Raw genomic sequence first — 22,485 nt, forward strand, 5'->3', positions numbered from 1 at the left:
TACAGGCATACATACATACATATATATAAATGCATGTGGATATATGCATGTGTATTTGTTTAGTATCTAACTTAATTGCCACAACACCAATAATCCCCTCCTTGCAGTCAATAATTGTTACCTGTAAATAGAAATAGAAAAGTTAAATTATTTCGTTTTGTGTGGTAATGAGATTTGCTACATCTAAAAATAAACACATGTACTTATGTATGTATATGGAGAAGGTGAGAGGGGGTAACTAATTTAGGATCCATGCATTTATTGTGTCCATTTTGATATATTTATAAACCCACTGTTCTTTAAATAGCCATGTAGTAGCCGTAAGTCAAAATTTATCGTGGGCCAAACAATTGCCAAAAGGTTTCGTAATACTCACCAAAGGATACTATGTACATGACTGCAAGGTCAATGAAAATCACTTCAACTTCCACTAGAATTGTCTAGTTTTCTATTTTGTCTAACTGTTTTACATCGAAATAAAATTAGTTACTGTTGCATTCCCTAATTCCTTCTGGTGATGTTTGCTCACAACGCTCTGGCTCTTTGCTCGACTTAATAATCATCTAACACAAAAAAAAAAGAGGAAAATAAACATATTTATATATTGTGATGGCGGCAATGGCAATGACATCTTTTAAGAAGTTCAATTCACCAAACTGTTTCATTGAGCACCTTGACTCTTTTTTTTTTTTTTTGAATGGCTCGCCATTCTCCTTACGGTCAGACGACCGATTCGGTTCGGTGCTTGAGTTTGAAAAATGGTCATAGCACACTCCGTCGAGGACGAGATATTGGATACTGGATGCTGACGATGACGATGACGATGTCGTCTGGCGCCTTTTATTTAACTATTTTTTTACTTTACCTTGTCGTTTGTTACTTTCCCTTTTCTATCGTGTTTTGCTTGTTCTCCTTATTCTTTGGCTAGTCGACGAGATGTTTACGTCGTTCTATTCATCCGTTGGGATTTTTATGTACGTATGTATAATAGAAATGTCGAAAATCAGTTTTTCTGTCTAAGCTTCTACTTTCCTTTCCTTCTACTTTCCACCTGACCATATCATTGGTTCTTGGACTGTCCAACAGTGTTATGCAAAACAAAAATTCAATTTCAATTCAATTAATCACGCTTGATTACCACCAATAACAGTAGCCAGCAGCCAAAAGCCAACAGCAGCCAAACCCCAAATCGGACTCACAGGCAAAAAAAAAAAAAAAAACATTTCCCTATGGTTGGTTGCTGCTTCTGCTGTTTTTGCCTTTGGCTATTGTCCTTGCCTTGCAACTGCTTCGGCATCCGATTTGTTTACTCTATCAAGTTTAGGTAATTGGGGTATAGTAAACAGTAGCAAGCATTCACCTCAATAAAACATCCAACGAACTTTTCCAACATATTCAAACAGGTCGATCCAAAATTAATATCAATAATGTGAGTGAAATTTTACAACACTGTTAAAGAAATTCCATTTTAAGCGATTTGAATATTAGAGAGTATTTTTCTTGTTGGAGAGTATCTTCAGGTCGATCGAAGGAATTTAATAAAAGGAATTCGAGCTGTACTTTGTTTTCCTTTTTTGGTTTTTTTTTTTTTTTTTTGTCCCGTATTTTTTGCTTTTTTCACTTTTTTTGTTTACCACTTTGCACATTTTGCTGTCAAATGTGTTGATTTATAGTTGCCGATGTGCCTCGAACCTCAATGACTGACTGACTGAGTGAGTAAGTGAGTGAGTGAGTGGGTGGGTGGTTGGTTGGGTTTTCTTTGGCGCCACAAAATATGTGAAAAAAGTGAAATGAAATCGAGACCTTGCCTCGACGTCTCGATAAAGCCAAACTGCAAAGAACTGGGCACCACAAAAAAAAAACCGAGTAGAGAGGAACAAAAACAAACAAAAAATAGAAAGGAAAAAAAGTTGCCAACAATTTCAATGACAATGCGGCAGTTTGTCGTCAAAGTGAAAGAACTAAGAAATTCTCGATTGCATTTCGTTTGCTAGCAGCAGATCGATTGCAAATTGTTTTTGCTTTTTGTGGATTTAGAATACGATTATGTACCTGACATTGTTTGTTTGCCCATCAACCAAACAAAACCCACCCACCCAAGGAATGCTTCTTTACCTTCTTAAAAGTCATTTTCGTATGATTTGCTACTCACACTCTTTCAAAGACGTCTTCATCCCTCTGTCCAGTGGATGTCCAGTTGAGTGGGCATCATCGGAAGTGGGTCCACAAACAAAACAGAGATTGAATACGCCTACCAGCATACAAATTCCTTGGGACACACAAATCAACAGACATCAACAGCAGCAGCATAAGCCATCCCGTCCTATCAAGGCGAAACAACAGGGCCTAAACATCGCCACGGTGCTCATTTGCAGGCCGTCCACATCGAAGTTCGGTTCGGGCTATCGGCTCTTGCGACTGATGACTACGACAAAAGGGCAGATAATCATTTGGCAATTGAATGAACAGCCACACAAATGCGGGACGCGGAAAGGGGAAAGCGGCTAAACGGCTACTGACCAAACTTACTTAAGATGAAATGAAATCCATGTCATTTAGCAGGCAATAGATTAGGAAGAGAGAGTGTAACCACAAGACAAGTTATAATTACTGTTGCAGTTGGTTTTTTTTTCTGCTTAAACCTAAAGGTAACAGAGGGATAAAACCACAAATTAAGAACAACATCCCAGGAAGCATTATACCAAGTGAACAGAACAAACTTTTCAACGCTTAGACAACAGACAGAAAATAGTTAATGTAAACAAATGTTGTCTATCTTGGCTGAGAAGGCTTGAGGAAACCACACACCAAAACCAAAAGGGAGAAGGCCAATTGGGCATACGAAATGCTAAATGAAAAGCAAAGCAAAATGTTCATTCTTATATTTAATTTTACTTGTAACTTTACACAAGATTTTACTATCCAACTGTTTTAAACCCATTTATCGATGTCACAAGATGAATGATATTTTAATAGGTATTGCATAATTTCATTTAGTATACTCTATCCCCTTTATATTTGTTTTTTGAATTTTATCTCTTTCCTTATTTTTAATTTCGAGAGCATCTTCTAATACACTACATTCCATCCTTAATTAACTATTCCTTTAGCAGAGAATTTGAGGTATTAAACTAAACTTACTTAAGAATTCTGATTGCATTGCATTTCATTTCGTTTATTTGCTTTTAGTTTAGAAACTTTTTAAAATTTCATTAGTTTATTTGTAGTTTGTTGTCCATAATATTTTTTTTTTTTTTGCTCATTACATTGCTTTATTCGTTTGCCATGGGAAAACTTTTACAGAACCTTTTGAGAAAAAAATCTACAAACAATTTGCAAATCAATAACCACTAAAAAGTTGATTGGCGGAAATGTTAGTTTTCTTCGTCGTCCTGTACACAGGCTAATTTGAAAGCACTTTGGTTTCAGTAATTGAATTTATCCTTTTTTCAAGTTGAAGGCTAACAAAAATGATTGCTCCACCTGCGGACAACAAAAAATAAAAGGAGAAACCAGAAAATCTGCAATGACAACAGAATAGAGATACCAAACAACCACAACATCCTCTTGACATACAAAGTAGCCAATTAGCCATGTGCATAGAAACCTTTTAAATAGTTAAGTTTATTAAGGTTTATTTGCAGCAAAATATGGTAACAAAAAAAGGAGGAACAAAAAAACTGAATCTATGGCCAGGCACTTGTGCATTTCCGTTGGGGTACGGAACAAGTATCCTTTTTCACTCTCCATCGTAATTTATTAAACTGCTGCGGAAAAATGGGGTGAAGTACTTAGAAAGGGTCTCATAGTTGATGGGGGGTGGTGGTTGTGATGGGTAGGAGGGACGAGCAACACTGTCTGTGAAATAAACTTCCTGCAAAATATGACATTTATTTCGCTCGACAGTTGCGCTATTTCTTTTGCCCTCCACCCCACCACAACTCTTCTCTCATTCGCGCTCAGTCTCTGTCTCTCTCTCTCTGTCTCTTGTTGTGTGTCACTATCTTTTTGGTAACGGAACCATGAAGTCATATTTTGTACTGAAAACTAAGAGGGCTGCGCCCGCAATGCAAGTTCCGGGGTTTGAAATACTGCACAATTAGCCTTTAGATTTGAACTTCAAGAGCAAAAACGACAGCAAGAGCAGCAGCAGCAGCAGCAGCGAGGAAGGACAAGTAACTCCCTCTTGACTTGATGGTTTTTTAGCTTCTAGAAAACCAAAAAGATTAACTTTACTTTCAAGCCAGAAGTTCCAAGAAATTGATATTAGGGACACAAACCAAACGACGTCTTGTTCCCTCCCCAGACGCCCGCTCGAGTCCACTCAAAAATACTTCCGGCCAAAAAAAAAAAAAAAAACAAAGTCTGCACTTTACAAAATAAATCAGAACATGGGAGAAAGTTTAAGAAACGAATTTGAATTACCCTTCATTTTCGACTCGTTAGGCTCGTTAAAGAGCTTGAGTTTCCAACTAATAGCCAAATAAAAACACACGAAAGAGTTTATTGTCAAGAAAGTTAATCTGCAGGCCACACATTAAAAAGATCAATGAACTCTGGTCGATGGATGTTGATGATCATGCCTATGAGTTTGGCTAGAATATATCTTTCTTTTCATTACAGGCTATTACAGGGCATCGGAGATAGAAGAAAATTTCAAAGACCTAGTAACCGCATTAACTTTAACCTCATTGCAATAAACCAAAGCCATTTTTGTGGCGAGGGGCCGAGACTTGAAATGGTTTGGCGGGTCGGGGCTATGGGGAAAGGTTTCCTTAAAAAAAAAGGCGAAACAAAAAAACAGTCAGATAAATTGCACGAAGCTTTCTTTCTATGATTGTGTGTATATGTGTGTGTGTGTGTGTGTGTGTTGGGACTGTGCGTGTGTGTGTGAGTTACCACCGTTCGGTTTGCTGTTCAAAATCGATTTAAATGTTTAGTTTGCGTGTTTTGCAGAGTTACCTTGAGGCTTTTATGTGGAGAGAAAGAGAGAGCGCGCGAGAGTTCTTTACCTTTATATGTATGTATGTATGTTCGAATGTTTGTATGTATTGCATTTTTTATGTTTATATTTTTTGTTTCTTGTTTAGCGTCTCGTCCTGGTTATTCTCGTAACAAAGCGAATTTCCATGTTAAATAGCCGGGACACGTGGCGGCATCTACAAACGTACGAACAAACATACTGACAACCATCCAAAGAAATATATCTATCTTCTGCCTTGCTTCCACATCGCGAACCATTTTGATTGACGTTTGATAAACCATAAAAGAGAAGAGATCGAGCGGCATAGAGACAAGACATGGCAGGACAACGAACTAAAGCTACCAACCCCAACCCGAACCCCAACCCCAAGAACAACACCATCAAGAAGCCACTAAAAACGAGACCCACAAACCCGCTAACGTAGTGTCCACATGATGCCGCAATGATGATGAAGGAGTTCCTGTTCCTTGTCTGCCTGCACGTCTTTTGTAGTGTCAATTATTTCTCTATTATGTCAAACTACTACTAGAGAGACTTTATACATGTATGGGAGAGAAGAAGGGAGGTTAAATCGCCAACAACTGGGTATGCTTAATAACGAGTGTACTAAATTATATAGCAAATATAGTGAACCACTAACGCTGTTACTTGTTATACTATTAATATAGTGTGATAACACAATTGCACATTAGTTTGGCAACAATCGATTGATCGTTTGATACAATAATGGATAACTATGGACAGAGATCAGACATTTGAGGTTCGATTTAACAATGGAACTGAGGGGCTTAAAACTAACAAAGAGACCCAAAAACAATAGTTGGATGCCGTTTAAAAAGGCTGGAATATTTCATAGTTCATCTCGTAAAATCTAACAATATTTCTCAATAAATTGTTGCACCTTTTTGGTCTTGGTTACACATTACGTATACGTGATAACTTTCCATTGCACCTTTCGACAAATTTGGTTTCGATTTCGAGGCGAGTTGCGTTTTCGTTTCTAACGGGCGAAGATGAACAATATACAATGTATGTAGACATATTGTGTATGTGTGTGTTTTGTAGAATTAAAGATGCACAGATCCACACAGACTTTGAGTGGGAAAAGAAAATAAAGAGTTGCACTCATAATTGAGAACAATGTGCAGGAAATCGTTTGAATATCCTCAAACTCAAACTGTGAGAACACGGCCAACATACACGTCCATACGCCCACTAGACGGACGGTCGGACTGAGGGAGAGACGAACGGACGGAGCGATGTACGGAACGCCCTACCGACCGTTGCATACATAAGAATGTTTTGGCTTCGTTGTCAGACATTTGCACTTGTTTACCTACATACATTGTTGCAAAAAGGAAATCAACACAAAATATTCGAAGGATACGTGCAGGGACTTTTGTTTGCTTGTTGTTGTAGTTGTAACTGTTGATGTCTGTCGTTCTGTCGTGCCATTCGGCCTGTCTTTGGCCCCATGTCAGGGCATACATGCAATGCTCTTAACCAAAACCCAACCGAGGTGGTGCCTCTTCATTTTCCCACACACACACTCACTCACTCACTCTTACGATGACATGCAAACATACAAATGCCATTTTGTACCTACGCGAGCCACATCTATATATATATATACATATATGTACATACATATGTACATAGTATATATAATAGATACTTAAGAATGAAAATTTTGTTTTTTTTATTCAATTTTCGCTTTCGGCCCATACTAAATTAATTTTTGGGGCAGTGGTTTTGTGTATGTCGTTGGCGATGTCTTCTATGATTCAGGTCAGGATGATATGTGTCGCTGACAGGAGCTGTCCATATCAACGGTATAGGCGAATTTCGGGGGATTCACACAACACACACAGACACACAGGCACACACATATATATCTACAGACAAACGCAATTGACACGTATGTGACAAGCTTAGCAAAACTTTTGGCATAGGCTTAGTTCTCTGCCTGATTTGACAGCTAGAATGACACATACATTCGTACATATATCATCAAAAAGCAAGCACACAAAACTGGCTAAATGAATTATGTGTGAAAGGAAAAAGTTTACCCTAAACACACACACCCCTCACACACACACACACACACACACACACATACAAAAACACACAAATCAAATGAGTTGAAGATATATTTTTACGTAATTCACGCACGTCGTCAACATTTTTACGCCAGGTGAATTCCTGGTGAGTGGGTGAGTAAGTGAGTGCAAAAAAGGAAACCCAAACCCAATAACTCTCTTTGCTACCAAAATAAAGTCACAAAATCTATTCAAATGCCACAAAAAAATTAATAAAAACAACTTAGAATGGCTATTAAAAGGTATAACAGCCTTGTTCTCTTGGGCATATCTTAGTGAAATGTCCTTGTATAGTTTCGGTCTTCAAGTTAAAGCTTTACCAACTAATGGCTATAAAGTTATAAACTTGAACTCTACACACTTTCAATTGTGTTTTGTTGTTCTCCTTCACAAAGTAGAGGCCTAAATGGTCTGCATTTATAAGTATTAACAAATTTGATGCCTTGAGAAGGGGCCAAAGTCGTTAACATTATTAATTTTGGGTCTTTAGTTGTTGGTAATGATGTATGTATTGTATGGCATATTAACAAACAGCACTAAATATCAGCGACCACTTTTGCTTCACGTCATTTCCACGTCACGTCACTTTCACGTCACGTCAGTGGGCAACACATCGACGAGGCGACTGAATATTAGCCCCGTTTGCCACCAGCGTGTTTAATGCGTTGTTCATTTTGCAAACCTCTTACGTCATTTGAGCAAATTTTCGAGGCGAACTTCATCCCACCACTTTGCTTGCCCCTCGCTCCTACTCACTCTGCTTCTCCCCATCATTGACCCCTCAAAATAAAAATAAAAAAAAAGAAAAGAAAAAAAAAAAAATGTGTCATCATTAACGGCCATGGCTCACGTGCCATGCTATCCGCCAAAGGTTCTGTTCGGTTCTGGCCAGGTTTAGGTAGCAGGCAGCAGGCAGCAGGCCTTGCCAATACACAAATCGATCGCTGTGGTTTCTTTCATTAAGTATATTTTGCTAGCTTGTTTTGTTGTTCTTGTTGTTGTTGTTGGTGGTGGTGTTGCTCTAGCTTCGCGTTATTATTGTAATAAAAATTTACGTAAATCGTACCCGCTGCCCCCTAACTGGTACTTCTATCTCCCCTCGCGCTTTTGCTCTCCTTCACTCTCACCTCTCCGCCCACCACCTTGCATCATTGCCCCCCAAAAACTGAGCTCACGCACAGTCAGCGTGTTTGGCGTGTCCTTCGATGAAAGTTGCCTTTGTTTGCCAATTTTTATGGGCCGCACCCCTCTGCCCCCGTTCCCCGCAAAACAACACACACACACACACACCTTGGCTCCTCTACTAGCAGCTCCTCCTGCGGTGCGGTCAAATTCTCATTCATCTTTAACACGCCTCATCATACACACCCCCAGTCAGACCCATGGCCCTCACCCCCAACTCACGTTAGCAAAAGTCAGCAACCTTTAATAATAACACCTGCAGACTAATTAATGGCAAATATCTGCCTCACAAAACAGGAGCGGAGAGAGGAACGAGGTGTAAAGAGAGAGACCTAATGAAATCAGCAAGTTATTCACTCTAGATTTGATGTCAAAACCATTTCCTTGATTTTATTATAGTCCCACACATTCCCATCATTCAAACGTATCTAGTTAAATATATGTATATCCTTTATATAGGATATATGTATGCAAATGAAGTGTCAACTAAAAGTTATAGTTTTCTGTGATTTGATTAAAGTAGAGTTAACGAAATCATACATAAATGGATAGTCGATAGACAAGATGTATGCATACATTCTCTTTATAATCGATCTAACCAACACGAAATTGAGTCAAGTGCCCAGACCGCTAATGAAACCCAATTTATTTTCATACAAACAGGATTTGATCCTAGCCTACTTCAGTAGACCTTGATGTTCGTGTGGCTAATTATATATATTTCTAGTTTAATTTAGGCCAATTTCCGTCCACTTGAAATTGTTGCATGTATCTATTTGTGTAATTAACTCTCAAAGGTTTTAATCTGATACTGGGTATTGAGTTAATCTTTTCGAAAGTTATTGTGTATATTTTTGAATTGGACTTTGAGTTGATGATATGGGATGAACATATGTTTTTTGTGGTTAATTTTTAGATTCATCAAGATTAAATATAAATATCCTTTAATGAATGAATCCCAAATGAAATAATTAAATTAATTACCTTGAAATAAAATAGAATATAATAGAAACTAATTAAGTTAGACATATAAAAAAAAAAACACATGTACGTATTGCCAAAGTCTTTAGCCCATTTTCATTTGTAATTGTATTAATAAAAGTTGCAAACTTTGGTTAAATTTAAGTGGCAAACAAAAGTACTTATATCGTACATATGCAGAGATAAAATATATACAATATATGTATGTATATATATAACTAGATGTTTGTCTATGCCATGTTTGACTTTTATCTTTGTTATGTCAAAAAAGCAGTTCGGAAAAACTTTTTAATGACATACTTATGTATGTATGTGTGTGTGTGTGTGTGTGTGTGTGCGTTTTTATGGGATAAGGACTTGCTTCCTTTCTTTCTCTCGTTTGCCTCATTTGCTTGTAATTAAATTTAAAACAAAATAAAAATTAAATTGAAATAGAAATAATAAAACAAAGAAAACAAAAAGTGAGCAAAAAGGCAATAGGCAATGAATGGTTATGCAGTGGACTGGCGGCATTTTGATGGCACTTCTAAATTTATTTATTCAAGCAAATTGCTCTTGATCAATTTGATTTCCATTGTTGGTTGCTTAGTCGTCCTCATCGTCGGCGTCGACGTCGTCGTTTCGACGTTGAGGGGAAATGGCAAAGCTTTGTCGAGTGGATTTTGGTTTCGCTATGAAAACTGTGTTAATGGTGACACATGCACATTATGGCCAACAATAGTCCGGCCCTTTATTGTTGGCCATTTCCTGGCTCACACACACACACACACAGAGACAGAGAAAGAAAGTAAAAGGAAAGAGGGATATACACAAAAGCCTAAACATCTTGAGAATGGGCTTTTAAGTGCTAGGCAATAATTTACAATAGTCGGGCTATATAGCCAGGTCGTTGAAAAGGGAAGACACTGCTTTGGCATAGATATATATTTATAGTTATATAAATATATATGGGGTCCCCCTTGTATTGGCTTAACGCTATGGCTACTTTCCATAGTTCCTTAAATATTTGTCATCTTTGAAACTAAATGGTTAACCCGGCACACACACTCACACACCCATACGCACACACATTGGTAGACACATACACATCTTTGGCTCGAAACGGTTCCAGCCATTTCCGAGTTTTAAGTGAGCGGAAAATGACGCATGCTTCGTTTCGTTTCGCTTCGCTTTTTGCGGTTTTATCCTTTATTGTTCTGTGGAAAGGCAGCACCAAGGTTGGGACAAGGGAAGGGCTGGCGATGCCAGGGGTATATGCCACTCAAATTCAGTTTCCGTTTGGAAACAAGCAAACGAAACAACAAACATTCTAATCTGAGGCAAAACAACTGTGAAGAAACGAACAGCAAAACAGAACAAAAGCAAAAGTGCCTTGAAGTTCATTTGCTAAATAAAATTTTGATAAAACAAAAACGGCAAAAAGAAAAAAAAAACCTAAGTGTGGGCAGGACATAGTATGTAAGTACACACACACACAGACACATACATACATATAGCTGCCGGGCTTGGTTTCATTTTCATTGACCCGAATACAGATTCAGTAAGCAAAAAAAAAGGCCATCATCGAGGGTGCTGCCAGTGCCCCCAGTGGCCCAACTCAACTCCTCGGGCCATTCAGAATAACACAGAAAACACAAAAATAAAACAAAAAAGGAAGAAATGAAGAAAACTTTAAAAATCAAATCTGCTTAAAACGCAGCCCAGTCAAACGGCACCAACTGGCAGGCATAAAATACTTATTCGATTTCGTTCAAGCCTAACTACAGCATTTAACATTTGAACTATGACATAGAACTAAATGATATGGTCGACTCATTTGGAACACACGCAATCGACCCATCGTTTCTTAGCCCGAGCAGCCGTATAAAGGCCGAATGCAATTTTAACCCGTCAGCTACTTTGAGATAGACAAACGCAAGGGCATGGCTAAAAGAGCTTAGCTTAGTTCACCCCAAAACGAAGGTTCTTTAAACAATTATAATTAGTTCAGGTTCCCTTTTAAAAATCTTTTAGACCTTTGAAGTTTAAGCTTCTTTGACGCACTTTGGAAAATATATTTACATTTTTTGAATGAAGTAATGACATTATGAAATCGACAAGAAATTGACTCTATATTATCCCTAATGTTGGTAAATTGATCATTTATTCGTGTTAATCAATATTTACTGCTGCTTAGCCCCATCATCATCATCATCATGCTAATTAGTGTTAGCATTTAGATTTTTACACTGTTTATATTGAACTTGAATTTAAGTGTATGCTGGAAAATTTCATTAGATAGTTCCACAGCCCTTCCAATGCCGTTGGCGAAGCCTCCTACCAATTGTGACGCCAAAAACTATGCAACGTTGCGTATAATCAGTGTCTATTGTTGACGTAGACGATGGCACACCTCTTTAACATCTATTCTAGAGAGGCCATAACCAAACCAAACCAAGCCAAACCAAAACGAATTGAAAACCTGCATCGACGGTATACTCACCGATGCCACCGCTGCCGCACCCAGGACACAAATCAAATTAAGAACTGGCAGACCGCACCGGCTGTAATTACTAAAGAGTGGCGATTGTGTGTGTGTCTGTGTGTGTGTATATATGTTTCAGTCAGTCTCTGTATGTGTGTGTGTGTGTGTGTCTGTACTATCTCTTCTATATACTGCATAAATCACTTCGCATTCAGCGAGCACGAAATCTATGCCCCTGACGCGCCCATCTAGTTGTTGAAGCTGACCCCAACCAACAGCAAAGGAATGTTCAACGTAATTTATATTGATTAAAACTCGATTTCAATTCCACAGTTTGCCTTAGCGTAGACAGAAAAGCAGAGCATTGCCGGGGATAATCACAAAGATGGCCTAGCCGTTAAAAAATTTGCAATTGAATTTTGTGAGAATTACAAATCAAATCAAACAAAAAAAGAAATCACCATCAAATTGAAATTCCACTTTATGAATGGCAAATGATGCTATAAAATTATGATGCAAAGAAAAAAAAAATCACTTAATTAAAAGAGGAAAAAAAGTTGCGAAATGAAATGAAATAAAATAGGCAGAAAAACCATTTAACCTGATAATTGTCAACTGGTTTAATTAAAAAAGGAATTTTTAATAGCTGTCTAAGAAATAAAGTTAGCTGTCCAAAGGATTATTAATTCAATTTTTGTAGTTTTCCAATGAAAACATTATTAGTTTGCAGCACAGATTTAGTTGCCAAATTGTAAAATGTTTTTCATCTATGTAAACAATGAAGAAAAAATAAAAGCACAGTCCCAAAAACAAACATTTCATTCACTTGTTACCGCTGACTAAGTGTTTTTTTTTTTTTCGCTTTTTCACTTCAGTTTCATGTCCGGGTCTTCCGACTCCGCATCCACATCCGCCTTCGCATCTGCCTTCCCATATCCTGTACAACAATGTTCGTTGGTAGATTTCGTGTGGTTCGTTTTGTGGTTTTGTTTTCTGTTTTAATTAATTTTAAAAATGGACTTCTACCTTGGCGCTAATTGCATGGTCTTTGATTTATGTTGGCTCAGAGATAATGACAAAATTGGTTTCAGCAAATTTTCCAGGCATTTACCTTCAATCTGTAGAGGTGTATGTGTGTGTGTGGGTGTGTGTGTGTGTTTGGTGGGTGAGGGGATAGAGGATAAATCTAAGAAAATTACTTGCAAATAACTTTGACTTGGGTATTGAGATTTATGATGGGCAAAGCAAAACACAAAAATAAAATAAAATAATGAAAGGAAACCAAAAAAAAAAAAAAAAACACCAAATGGCCAACAGGAAATATTTTTGGCCACAAAAATTCATTTCAATACTCTTACTCTTACTTGGAGTAGATAGCTTCTCATAACTGATAAGCTTAGCTATTACATTTTCCGATCAGTTCGACTAATATAAGCATCTTAATTCTATTCAATTAAGTTAATAAAGTTAATCTTGACATTGATTAGGATAGTTTCTATTCGTATAGAGACATCTTCGACTATTATTTTGTTGTTCCCTTGGAATAGAAGAAGAGTGTCCCCAAGTCGACATCCCCAACATTTCATCACAGTACAGTATCTCTAATTTCTTAACGTTTTTTGATTTGCATCGTGATGATGATGGATTGGAGAAACAAACGAGAAAAGGATTTATAGAATATAAATGAAAAATCAAACTAGCAATTTTGACAAAAATCAATTATTTAAATCCTCAACAAATCAAATGTACCGCGCAATCAAGAAAAATGAAAAAATAATGAAATTGTAAAAACATTTGTATAAATACATACACATATCGGATTAAATATAAATAAAAAATATGGCGAGGAAGTGAATTTTTAAATTACACGTATATGTAGGTACCTACATATGTATGTACATATGTTTGTATTCAGCATATGTATACATATGTATGTATGTACATACATATATAGTAGCATAAAATGGCTGTAGAAAGTTTTTAGGCAAATGTTTTTGGAATCTTTTAACTTCGTTTTTGCTTGAAAAAGTTTTGCATAAAACTTTGTACTTCAGGTTTTTTTTTATTATTTTTATCAAAGAACATTTAAAGAAACGGATAATAATTGCAAAAGGTTATTAAACTTACAAGAATAAATGGTAAAAGTTGATGTGTGAGAGAGACTTCTAGTTACCTGCAAAAAGAAAAGTAAGAGAGTGAGGCAATTAGTAAACTGGGGATAGAAGAACCAAGGAGAAGAACTCTCAATGGATTTCAAAATGCTTGTTGTTTTTGCAACTCCCCCTAAAAATATGTGGTAATATTTTTCAAATTAAAATTGATTTATGATGATGGCTAACTCAAGAAAAGCTAAGAAAAAAAGGAAGAAAAAAAATATAACGAAGAAAAAAGAAAATCTTTACTGCTATTTGTTTGGTGTTTGCTTTTATCTGGAACCCATATGACGACGGCGACGACGATAGCAAAGGCAATGGCTATGGCTTTGGCGATGGCCATGACAATAATGATGATGATGATGATGACGACGAAGATGTTGACGGTTGATGATAATGATGAAGAAGGGGCCAAGCGAAGACCGCGCTGACGTCCAAGAACACGAACGATTGCCTTGCGGATGCCTTAGAGAGCAAGTTCTGTGGCTCATAAATAATTTTACGTTGGCATTTTTGTTGTTGCTGCTCTTGTTTTGTTCATCTCTGACTTTGCACCTTTTATTGAATTTCGACATCACCGGGGGACATATACAAGTAGTGCTACAAGAAGAGGTTAGAGGGGGACCACGGGGCGAATGAGTGTTGGAACAGTGTTACGGACGGATGTGGGTGGCCAGATGAGATGTTGTCCAGCTAAGCTGCTCATAAACGAAATTTATTAGCATTTAAATATTTCGGCACAAGGCACATATGCGCCTGACATTGCGCCTTGGCCAGGTAATGAATATTACAAGAGCACACCACTTCGTGCTGCTACCAAAAATGGAAAACCTCCAAAACAGGCGTGGGTTGATTGGGTCAAAAGAAGGCAAAAGAAAGCACAGAAAAAAAAAGCAGCCAAAAGAAAAGAGAAGAAAAGAAAATCATGGCAAGTGGTGGCAGGCAGGCAGACAGACAGGCAAGCAGGTTGAAAGTATGTTGCATAAGCTGAAATTAGTTTATGCATATTTGAAGTCGCATATGAACACACACTCGACTCGATGGACCGACCGCCCACGTGAGAAAAGGACCAAACAGCAGCCAACCAACCGAACAGGCTCTCTATCTGCATATATATGTAGCACACATGTGTTTTTCAATTACGTGAAGTTTTTATCCATCTGCCTAAAACTATGCTACATTTACTTTTTGATTATATTGAAGATGCAGATTAGATGCAAATTGAAGTTACTGATTATACATGCAGCATTTCCACACATATTTCTTCATTGATCAAATTTGTTTACCAATAGTTTTTTTTTTTAATTGCATTTGATACGAAATTATAAAGTTTGATGTCTTAGAATAACTCAATAAAAAAAGCTGCAAAGTTTTCCAAAAGTTTTTTGGACTTTAACAATTTATGACTTTGTATGGCAAAGAGATAAGATAAAATTTATATTTATTTATATCGGCTAAACGACTAAAGTACTTTTACAGAAACTATCTACTGCTTTTGTGGTAGAAAATAGCCATTTAGAATCATAGAAAGTCTGCTTACTTTGATCAATTAATTTAAACAGTAAACTTAGTTCCAAGTATGCAACAGCATTCTTCAAACAGGCAATTAGTCAAAATTATCTTTAAAACAACAATTAGACCACTCTCTACTCTCCAAGCAAAAGAATTGAAGATCAGATTTAATTTGATCCTATTCAATTGCCACGAACAATGTCAATGTCAAAATGGACATTGCTATTCTCATTTCAATATCACAAATCAATCAAACCTGTCTAAGTTAGTCCAAGATTTTACATATCTATATCAATTTTTAAACAGAGAATTATTAAAAGACTTTACAAATTTACAAGAAACGGGTTTTTGTTGGAAAAAAGGAGAGAAATATTTAAAAAGTTACTACGTTTCTTTTTATTCAAAACAGAAAACCAAACAACTTAAATTTCTGATGCAAATAGACAATAAAACTAAAACTATTTATTATAACTTAAAAGGAAAACTTTTTTTTGGCCATGTTTTAGGAATGAACTAAATTAAGTGTCACTTGCTGGCTCAAGGCAACATTTTTCCAAATTTTCCAAGTTAAGATCACTCATAAGACATGTTGTCACAGAACGGTGTATAAAGTTTTTCGACTAGTTTTAAATTTTTACTGACTCGATTCTGTTGAAACCTTAAAACAAGTTTAGATAACATCATTCTATAAAAAAGATCAAGCGAAAAATAAAAACTAATATTCTTGTCATTAGTTTTGATAAAAAATCTAATTGTACCACAGGTCGTATGAGTAATATTGTTTATATTAAACTTGTAGATTGAGTTTAAACAGATGACATCCGTTTTTCTTTTCTAAAATAACATTTGTGTAGAAACCAAACATACTGCATTATTTTCAATGCACTTAGGAATTCGATTGTTATTGGAAATGGTATTTAATCACTCACATTTAGATATCTGATATAGTCTTGCACTTGCAGTGGATATCATTAGTAAGCACATCTACAATTGCGATCATCAAACATACATACATGTATGGTAAATATTATTCCAATATCTGTGTGGTGTGTTCTTTTTGCTGGGTTCGTTTATTATTACTATTAAGCGACAACGACAATTGGGGTCTTTGTTTGTTTTGTTTGTTTATTTACTATCCTTTGATTGTTTGTTAATCGTGCCACTGACTTTGGGGAAAGTGCAAAAGTGTTTAACTGGACTAACTGCATTTACTGTGATTTTTATGTTGTTTTTGGTTTTTGTCACACTTTGTGTTTTTTGCTCAGGATGTCAATCAATCCATTCCACAACAACAAAACAACTCACGACAAAAGTCAAACACCACACAAGAACAACAAAAAAAAAAAAAACAGAATGAACAAATTTCGTACGTTCGAAGGAGTGAATTTCTAGTTTGAAAATGGAATTCGCAATGTTTGAACTTGGCTATTCACTCTGGATTCTCCCGTTGGGTCATCCGCACAGCGCGACGGTTCCCAACGAACTAAACGCGACTTCTGTGGCGACAGGCTCGTTTAGAAAGGACGAACGAATCGCAATCGCAATCACGATGAGAATGGCAAGCGAACAAAAAACAACACATGCTCTGATAAGGATAACGCAAAGGATATTGTACATGCATGCAAACGGGTCTAACATACTATGTCTATCAAGACTAAATTCTCTGCAAAACTAATTACACTGAAAACTAACTTAGTAGGTTCAAAGGAATGGCAAGGAAATTTACTAAAATTTTAAGCTCATAAGTGTTTAAAATTTTTGTGAAAATATTTATACAAATTTTGTATTTAAATTTATAATATATATAAATAGATTTAATATAATATCATATGGCAAGACTTAGATGGAAATTCCATATACTCTTTACTCACACTCTTAAGCTTTCACTCTCTCTCTCTCTCTCTCAATCTCACTCTTTGTTTGTAGAAGCTCCTCACTCGTTTCTCTCTGTCGCTCTCACTCATCATGCGCACAATGCGGACTCTTCATTGGCATCGAAATAAGTAAACAAACGAAACTTTCATTCATAAAAAGCAACAACGAATCTCGAATGGCGGGATGGCGACTGGCCAGCCCCAACAACAAACCCATTGCCGGCAATGCGCGGGCAAACAAAAAAAACAACAAAAAGATGAAATCAAATCAAAGTAATCAAAACAAAATCGAAAAAGCTCTCTCCTAAAAAATATAAAAAATAACAATAACAACAACAAAACAATACCATGTGTTCATCTATTTAATTGACTGAGTAACTGTCTGACTGACTGACTGACTTACTGAGTGACTCATTCTAATGAGACTAATGCCAAATTTGTATTTGTCCAAGACCAGGTCTTGCCCGCCCTCACACTAATTGGCAATTGCATTTATGATTAATTTTACCCTATAATCTTCGAGATGAGAAAGTTGCTTAAAGAAGCAAGGCAATTAAAACTTATTTTTCATCGGCAGGGTATCTGCGAGCCGACGACCTTTTTTAGCATTCAAAAGTGGTTTATTGAGTCAGAGAGTCATACCTCATTAACGACGCCACAGACTGTACAAATATGGCAAGGATGTGATCCACATATGGAATTGGGTGTAAAAAGTATTTCAAAATTACAATTGTAATGAATATGTTCGAACGTATTTGCAACATATGTATGTATATATCCCTACCTGTATGGAGCTCCTACCTACGGCCTCCTGCTAATGAAATCAAAACCAATGAAGAATGATACCTTTCACACACACGCTGCTTTTGAACCTTTTGAAAATATCAGTTACTCAAGCTTAAAAACTTGGCTGAGAAACAAGTTTCTGTCGTTTGTGTTTATCACCGTCAAACGGATCATTATCACTTTTAAACAATATTAATCAAGAATGATTCTTAAGTGAGTTTGCGCGCATGTATTGGTAGTTAGGCATAAGCGACTGTGCCAATCGAATGCTCCCTGCTATGAAACTCCCACGAAAAGCTCACTCTTCAGCTGTTGTTTTGCCTCAGACATTAAGTTGACACACTCACAGATACTCACACACACACTTACATACATTGGCATTGTGAACTGCGCCGGCGTTAATGCCCGGCATCGCCAACGATGACTATGGTTGTTGCTATTTTCTTGTCTGTGTGTGTGTGTATTTGAGTGACTGTTTGTGTGTGTGTGAGTGTGTGGTTGCATGCCGGTTTTAGTAGTACAGCCTGCGGCGCGCGTTCGCAGTGATTCATCGCACCATCCCGCGCACATACACAAGCCAGCTACAAGTCAACCAAAAGTCAGCATTCATACCTACAGACATATACATAAGTATATGTATGTACATACACACATATCGAGTGACATACAGAGATCAAAGCAACAATACAGACATTGGTATTCCAAAATTAAAGTCGCTTTTGTCTGAATACAAGACCAGCAACGAAAAAAATACAAAAAACGTTTCTATATGTGATGAAAAAGGAAGTTCTCTAGAGTGGGAAACAATTTAAAAAATAACTCTTCTCAACTCTTGCACTTTGTCTTTCCATTTTTCCTTCCAATTGTGTTTTCCTTTGTGTGACATGTACTTAAAATAACCTCAAGTTCAGCTGTACTTTGGCCATGTTATTCAGCATTCAAAACTCTATATTTAGATACTGATTCCTAAACTGGATTATAATAAACAATTGACCACAACAACCGCACAATACGTAAGCTTAATGCGATGGATATGTACACACAACAAATGTGTATGTATAGTATCTAGATATATATGTACATCATACTTATGTTCATTTATTCTCGAGAGTAGTTTTAAGCGGGATTCTACACTCAAATAAAAATCTTATCAAATCCGAGCAAGCATCTTTAGTTTTTACAGTCCGAATCTAGAATACTAAAGCCAATTACTTCCTCCCTTAGTTACTTCACTGTTATTAAATTCATCTGTCATACATACATATACATATACATAGATACATATGTTTTATACATTTGAGGGTACTGGACTCTTTATTTCTTATTTTTTTGAGTGTATTGCCATAGTACTGATTTGCTATATAAATGCAAATTACTTTTCTCGAATCTCGAGACGCAGATATGTATGTACATATATCTGCTATATATAGAGATACCTAGATAGCCTAGATGACAATATAACTAAGGCGAAATAGATACGCGAGACAATTCTAAACGGTTCTTGAATGAAAATTGTAAATATTTAGAAAAAGTGTAGATATATGTAGTAAGGAATATCTTACTCTCTAGCTCCGACTCAGTGTCATTATCGCTTCTGTATTTCGGGTAACCGACAACATTTTGCCCTGAATAACAACCACAATTAGAATTCATGTACCTAACCATATACATACATACATACATATGTACATATGCGTGTATAGATATATCATTTTGCTTGTTCAAGTTTCAATTGATTCTCTCAACACTTTTCAATTTGATTATTGTTTAATTTTTTAATCATTTTCAGTCAGTTGGCATCGTGCATTTCAATTAGTTGGCTTGGTTTGCGTTTTGTTGTTTGGCGGAGTGGGGGTTATCGTTCAAGGTCTAAAAAATGACCACAAGAAACAATAATTCTTAATACGCATAGAGAAGAAGGCTTATCAATTACTAAGTATTTGGAATGCCTCATCAACGACAACAACAACTGGAAGTCCCATGAAAATCGCCGATGACGTAAGAATGTACATTTCCGGAGCTCAACAAAGACACACACACACACATGGACACTTTCGATCCGTGGCGGGCATTGCATCGCATAAATGTTTTTTTTTTTTTTTTTTTGTAGTTTGGCATGATTAATAATTTAGTAATATGGCTCATGTTGGAAAAAATCGCAGCTACATAGCGACAACAAAGGCTATGGCACATATAGTAAACAGAGATTAGATTAGATAAGGAGATTAGATAGAGCAGCGACGGGAGGCACCCAACGCATGCGCAGCTCTAACAATTAGTAACCCATTTCGGTGGAGCGCACCTGTTATCAGGGGCGGAAAGCTTATCTTATCTTGGGTATTGCGCTATACTCGATGATTGCAAAAGCTACAGAAATTCTTTTTAACCTGCCCAATGAATGAGTACGTTGAAAATTTCAGTGTTCAGTTCACAAGCGACAACGCAACGAAAACGAATAATTTCCCATTTTCACATTATTTTTTTTTTTTTCTTATTGTGTATTCAGACATCACCCAACCAAAAGGTGGGCAAAAAAGTGATATCTTCTAGTGTGTATCTGTCTTTGTGTGTGCGTGTGTGTGATGAATTACACTTTGTAAATATTCTAAAAATCAGTTGAAATTTTTTTTTTTGCAGTTAAATCAACGAAATCATAATGGTATCAGTCGAGACAATCGGATCAATTTTTATCAAGGCCTTGAAACTGGTAAATATTTCAAAATGAAAATGTGTAAACTAGAAATTGTTAGTTTAAACTATATCAGCGATTCGGTTTATGGATTGAAGCAATCCTAAAGGATACACACAAGTTCTCGCTCCTGTGCATGTTGGGCAATATAACACATACATACATAGTTAGGGGTACATACTAGTGTGTTGTGTACGTGTGGTGATAAGACTCCACTTTTATCAGCAAACAAATTACTCATACCTTGTACATGTGTACAAGATCTCTTGGTGTTTAAATGTTGGGCGTGGTTAATGGTGGTTGGTTTATGGATGACTCAATAGTTGCTATTGTGTGACCTCATTCTTATCCTGTTTTTTGTTTGTTTCATTTGATCTTCTCTCTGGTTTTGTTAAGGTCATTAATTTGGTCATCATCTTTCTATACCGTTGGGGAGATGGCGGTGAATTCTTGGGAATCGGCGGCACCTGGAATCTGAATGAGGAGAAGAGTGCCGATGCGGAAATTGTGGCCTCTGGTGTTATGGTTGGTTTCCTTATCTACACTGGCTGCCATACAATTGCCTATGCCTTTGGCACCACCAAGCATAAGGGGTAAGTCCAACAGATCGACATCTGTCTATTCGAAAACCTAACTCAATCGAATTGTATTTCTCTCTTATAGTGAACTTTGCGATACCATTATGAATGTGGTTGGTGTTTTCATGTGGGTTGCCGTGGGAGGAGTTGCCCTGCACTACTGGAAGGGTTACATGTCCGACGAGGGTTTCCTTTATGTTAATTCTGAACGTCAAGTGGGCATTGCCATGGGATCGCTATGTGTCATTGAGGGTGCTCTCTATCTGCTGGATACCGTGCTCGCTTGCATACACTACTCTAAGGGTGACACCGACTACGCACAGTAGGAGGAGATGACTTGAGGATCAGTCTGTATCGCCGAATATACACACACATACCACACACCCCCCCCACACCATATTATATACACCCATATGTCGATAACTGATAGTTCAGTTTTAAGTGCAAATTAGTTTATATATTCAAGTTCAAGCTAAGTGTCGTTTTGTCGTTTTACATATCATATATAATATTTCTTTTCGCTAAAATTATTTGTATCTTTTTTTTTTTTTTTTTACTTTGTACTTTGTATTTGTATTGTTAACACATGGCAGCTACAGTTACCTGACTCTGCCCCGATCGTTTCTAATCTAACTAAGTTGTTCAATTGGCTCCACAAATCTTTAGTACTATACAGTTGGCAAATACAAATAACTAACGAAGCCAAAACGAAAATACAGTAATTTATTACTTTTGGGGTGTTGGATGGGGCAGATAAATGGACAAAACAAGTCTGAATTGTAACCAAGAGAAAAGATGAAACAACATATGAAGCAGGCTTTCCTAGAAGGTATTCATTTTTAATAAATCAAACATCATTTCTAGATAAATATATATGTGTGTTAGACTATACACCTGCGAGTATTAATTTATCAGTGTGTGAATGTTATAAAACTGATTAAGAAAAAGTTGTGATAAGCATTGTCAACTAAAGCAAGTTGAAAAAATACGTTTGAATTTTGTGATTAACCAACACTAAACAGAGCGTATGCATTACCAGGGTTGCAAAAGTAAATATTCTTAGTTTTGTTTTCCATATCAAAGCAATCATAAAGTATTTATATTCTCAATCATCCAGAATATAAATCAACAAAAAAAAAAAAACAAAATTAACTACCTTTTTCGATTTGGACAATATAAAGGT

General features: G+C 36.6%; 1 protein-coding gene and 1 long non-coding RNA gene across 4 annotated transcripts; one reads left to right on the plus strand and one right to left on the minus strand.

Moving 5' to 3' along the window:
* Window positions 1–11: 11 nt before the first annotated feature.
* Window positions 12–16,324, minus strand: LOC137574421 (uncharacterized). The gene is made up of 3 exons (XR_011032003.1): window positions 16,305–16,324; window positions 13,838–13,883; window positions 12–121 (listed from the first exon to the last, which is right to left on the minus strand). It is a non-coding gene; the product is annotated as an uncharacterized lncRNA (long non-coding RNA).
* Window positions 16,325–19,867: 3,543 nt separating this feature from the next.
* Ssk (Snakeskin) lies at window positions 19,868–22,016 on the plus strand. Of its 3 annotated transcripts, none has more exons than XM_068286881.1 (4): window positions 19,868–20,041; window positions 20,673–20,742; window positions 21,121–21,317; window positions 21,388–22,016. In XM_068286881.1, the coding sequence occupies exons 2-4, from the start codon at window positions 20,692–20,694 to the stop codon at window positions 21,626–21,628; spliced, it is 489 nt and encodes a 162-aa protein (XP_068142982.1). In that variant the 5' UTR covers window positions 19,868–20,041; window positions 20,673–20,691; the 3' UTR covers window positions 21,629–22,016. The 3 variants fall into 3 exon arrangements, with proteins under 3 accessions (XP_068142982.1, XP_068142981.1, XP_068142980.1); XM_068286880.1 differs by having other exon boundaries at window positions 19,873–20,033; XM_068286879.1 differs by lacking the exon at window positions 19,868–20,041 and adding an exon at window positions 20,431–20,559.
* Window positions 22,017–22,485: the final 469 nt, after the last annotated feature.

The sequence above is a fragment of the Drosophila tropicalis genome, unplaced genomic scaffold, assembly GCF_018151085.1.
Source record: "Drosophila tropicalis isolate 14030-0801.00 unplaced genomic scaffold, ASM1815108v1 contig_463, whole genome shotgun sequence".
Taxonomy (NCBI): Eukaryota; Metazoa; Arthropoda; class Insecta; order Diptera; family Drosophilidae; genus Drosophila; species Drosophila tropicalis.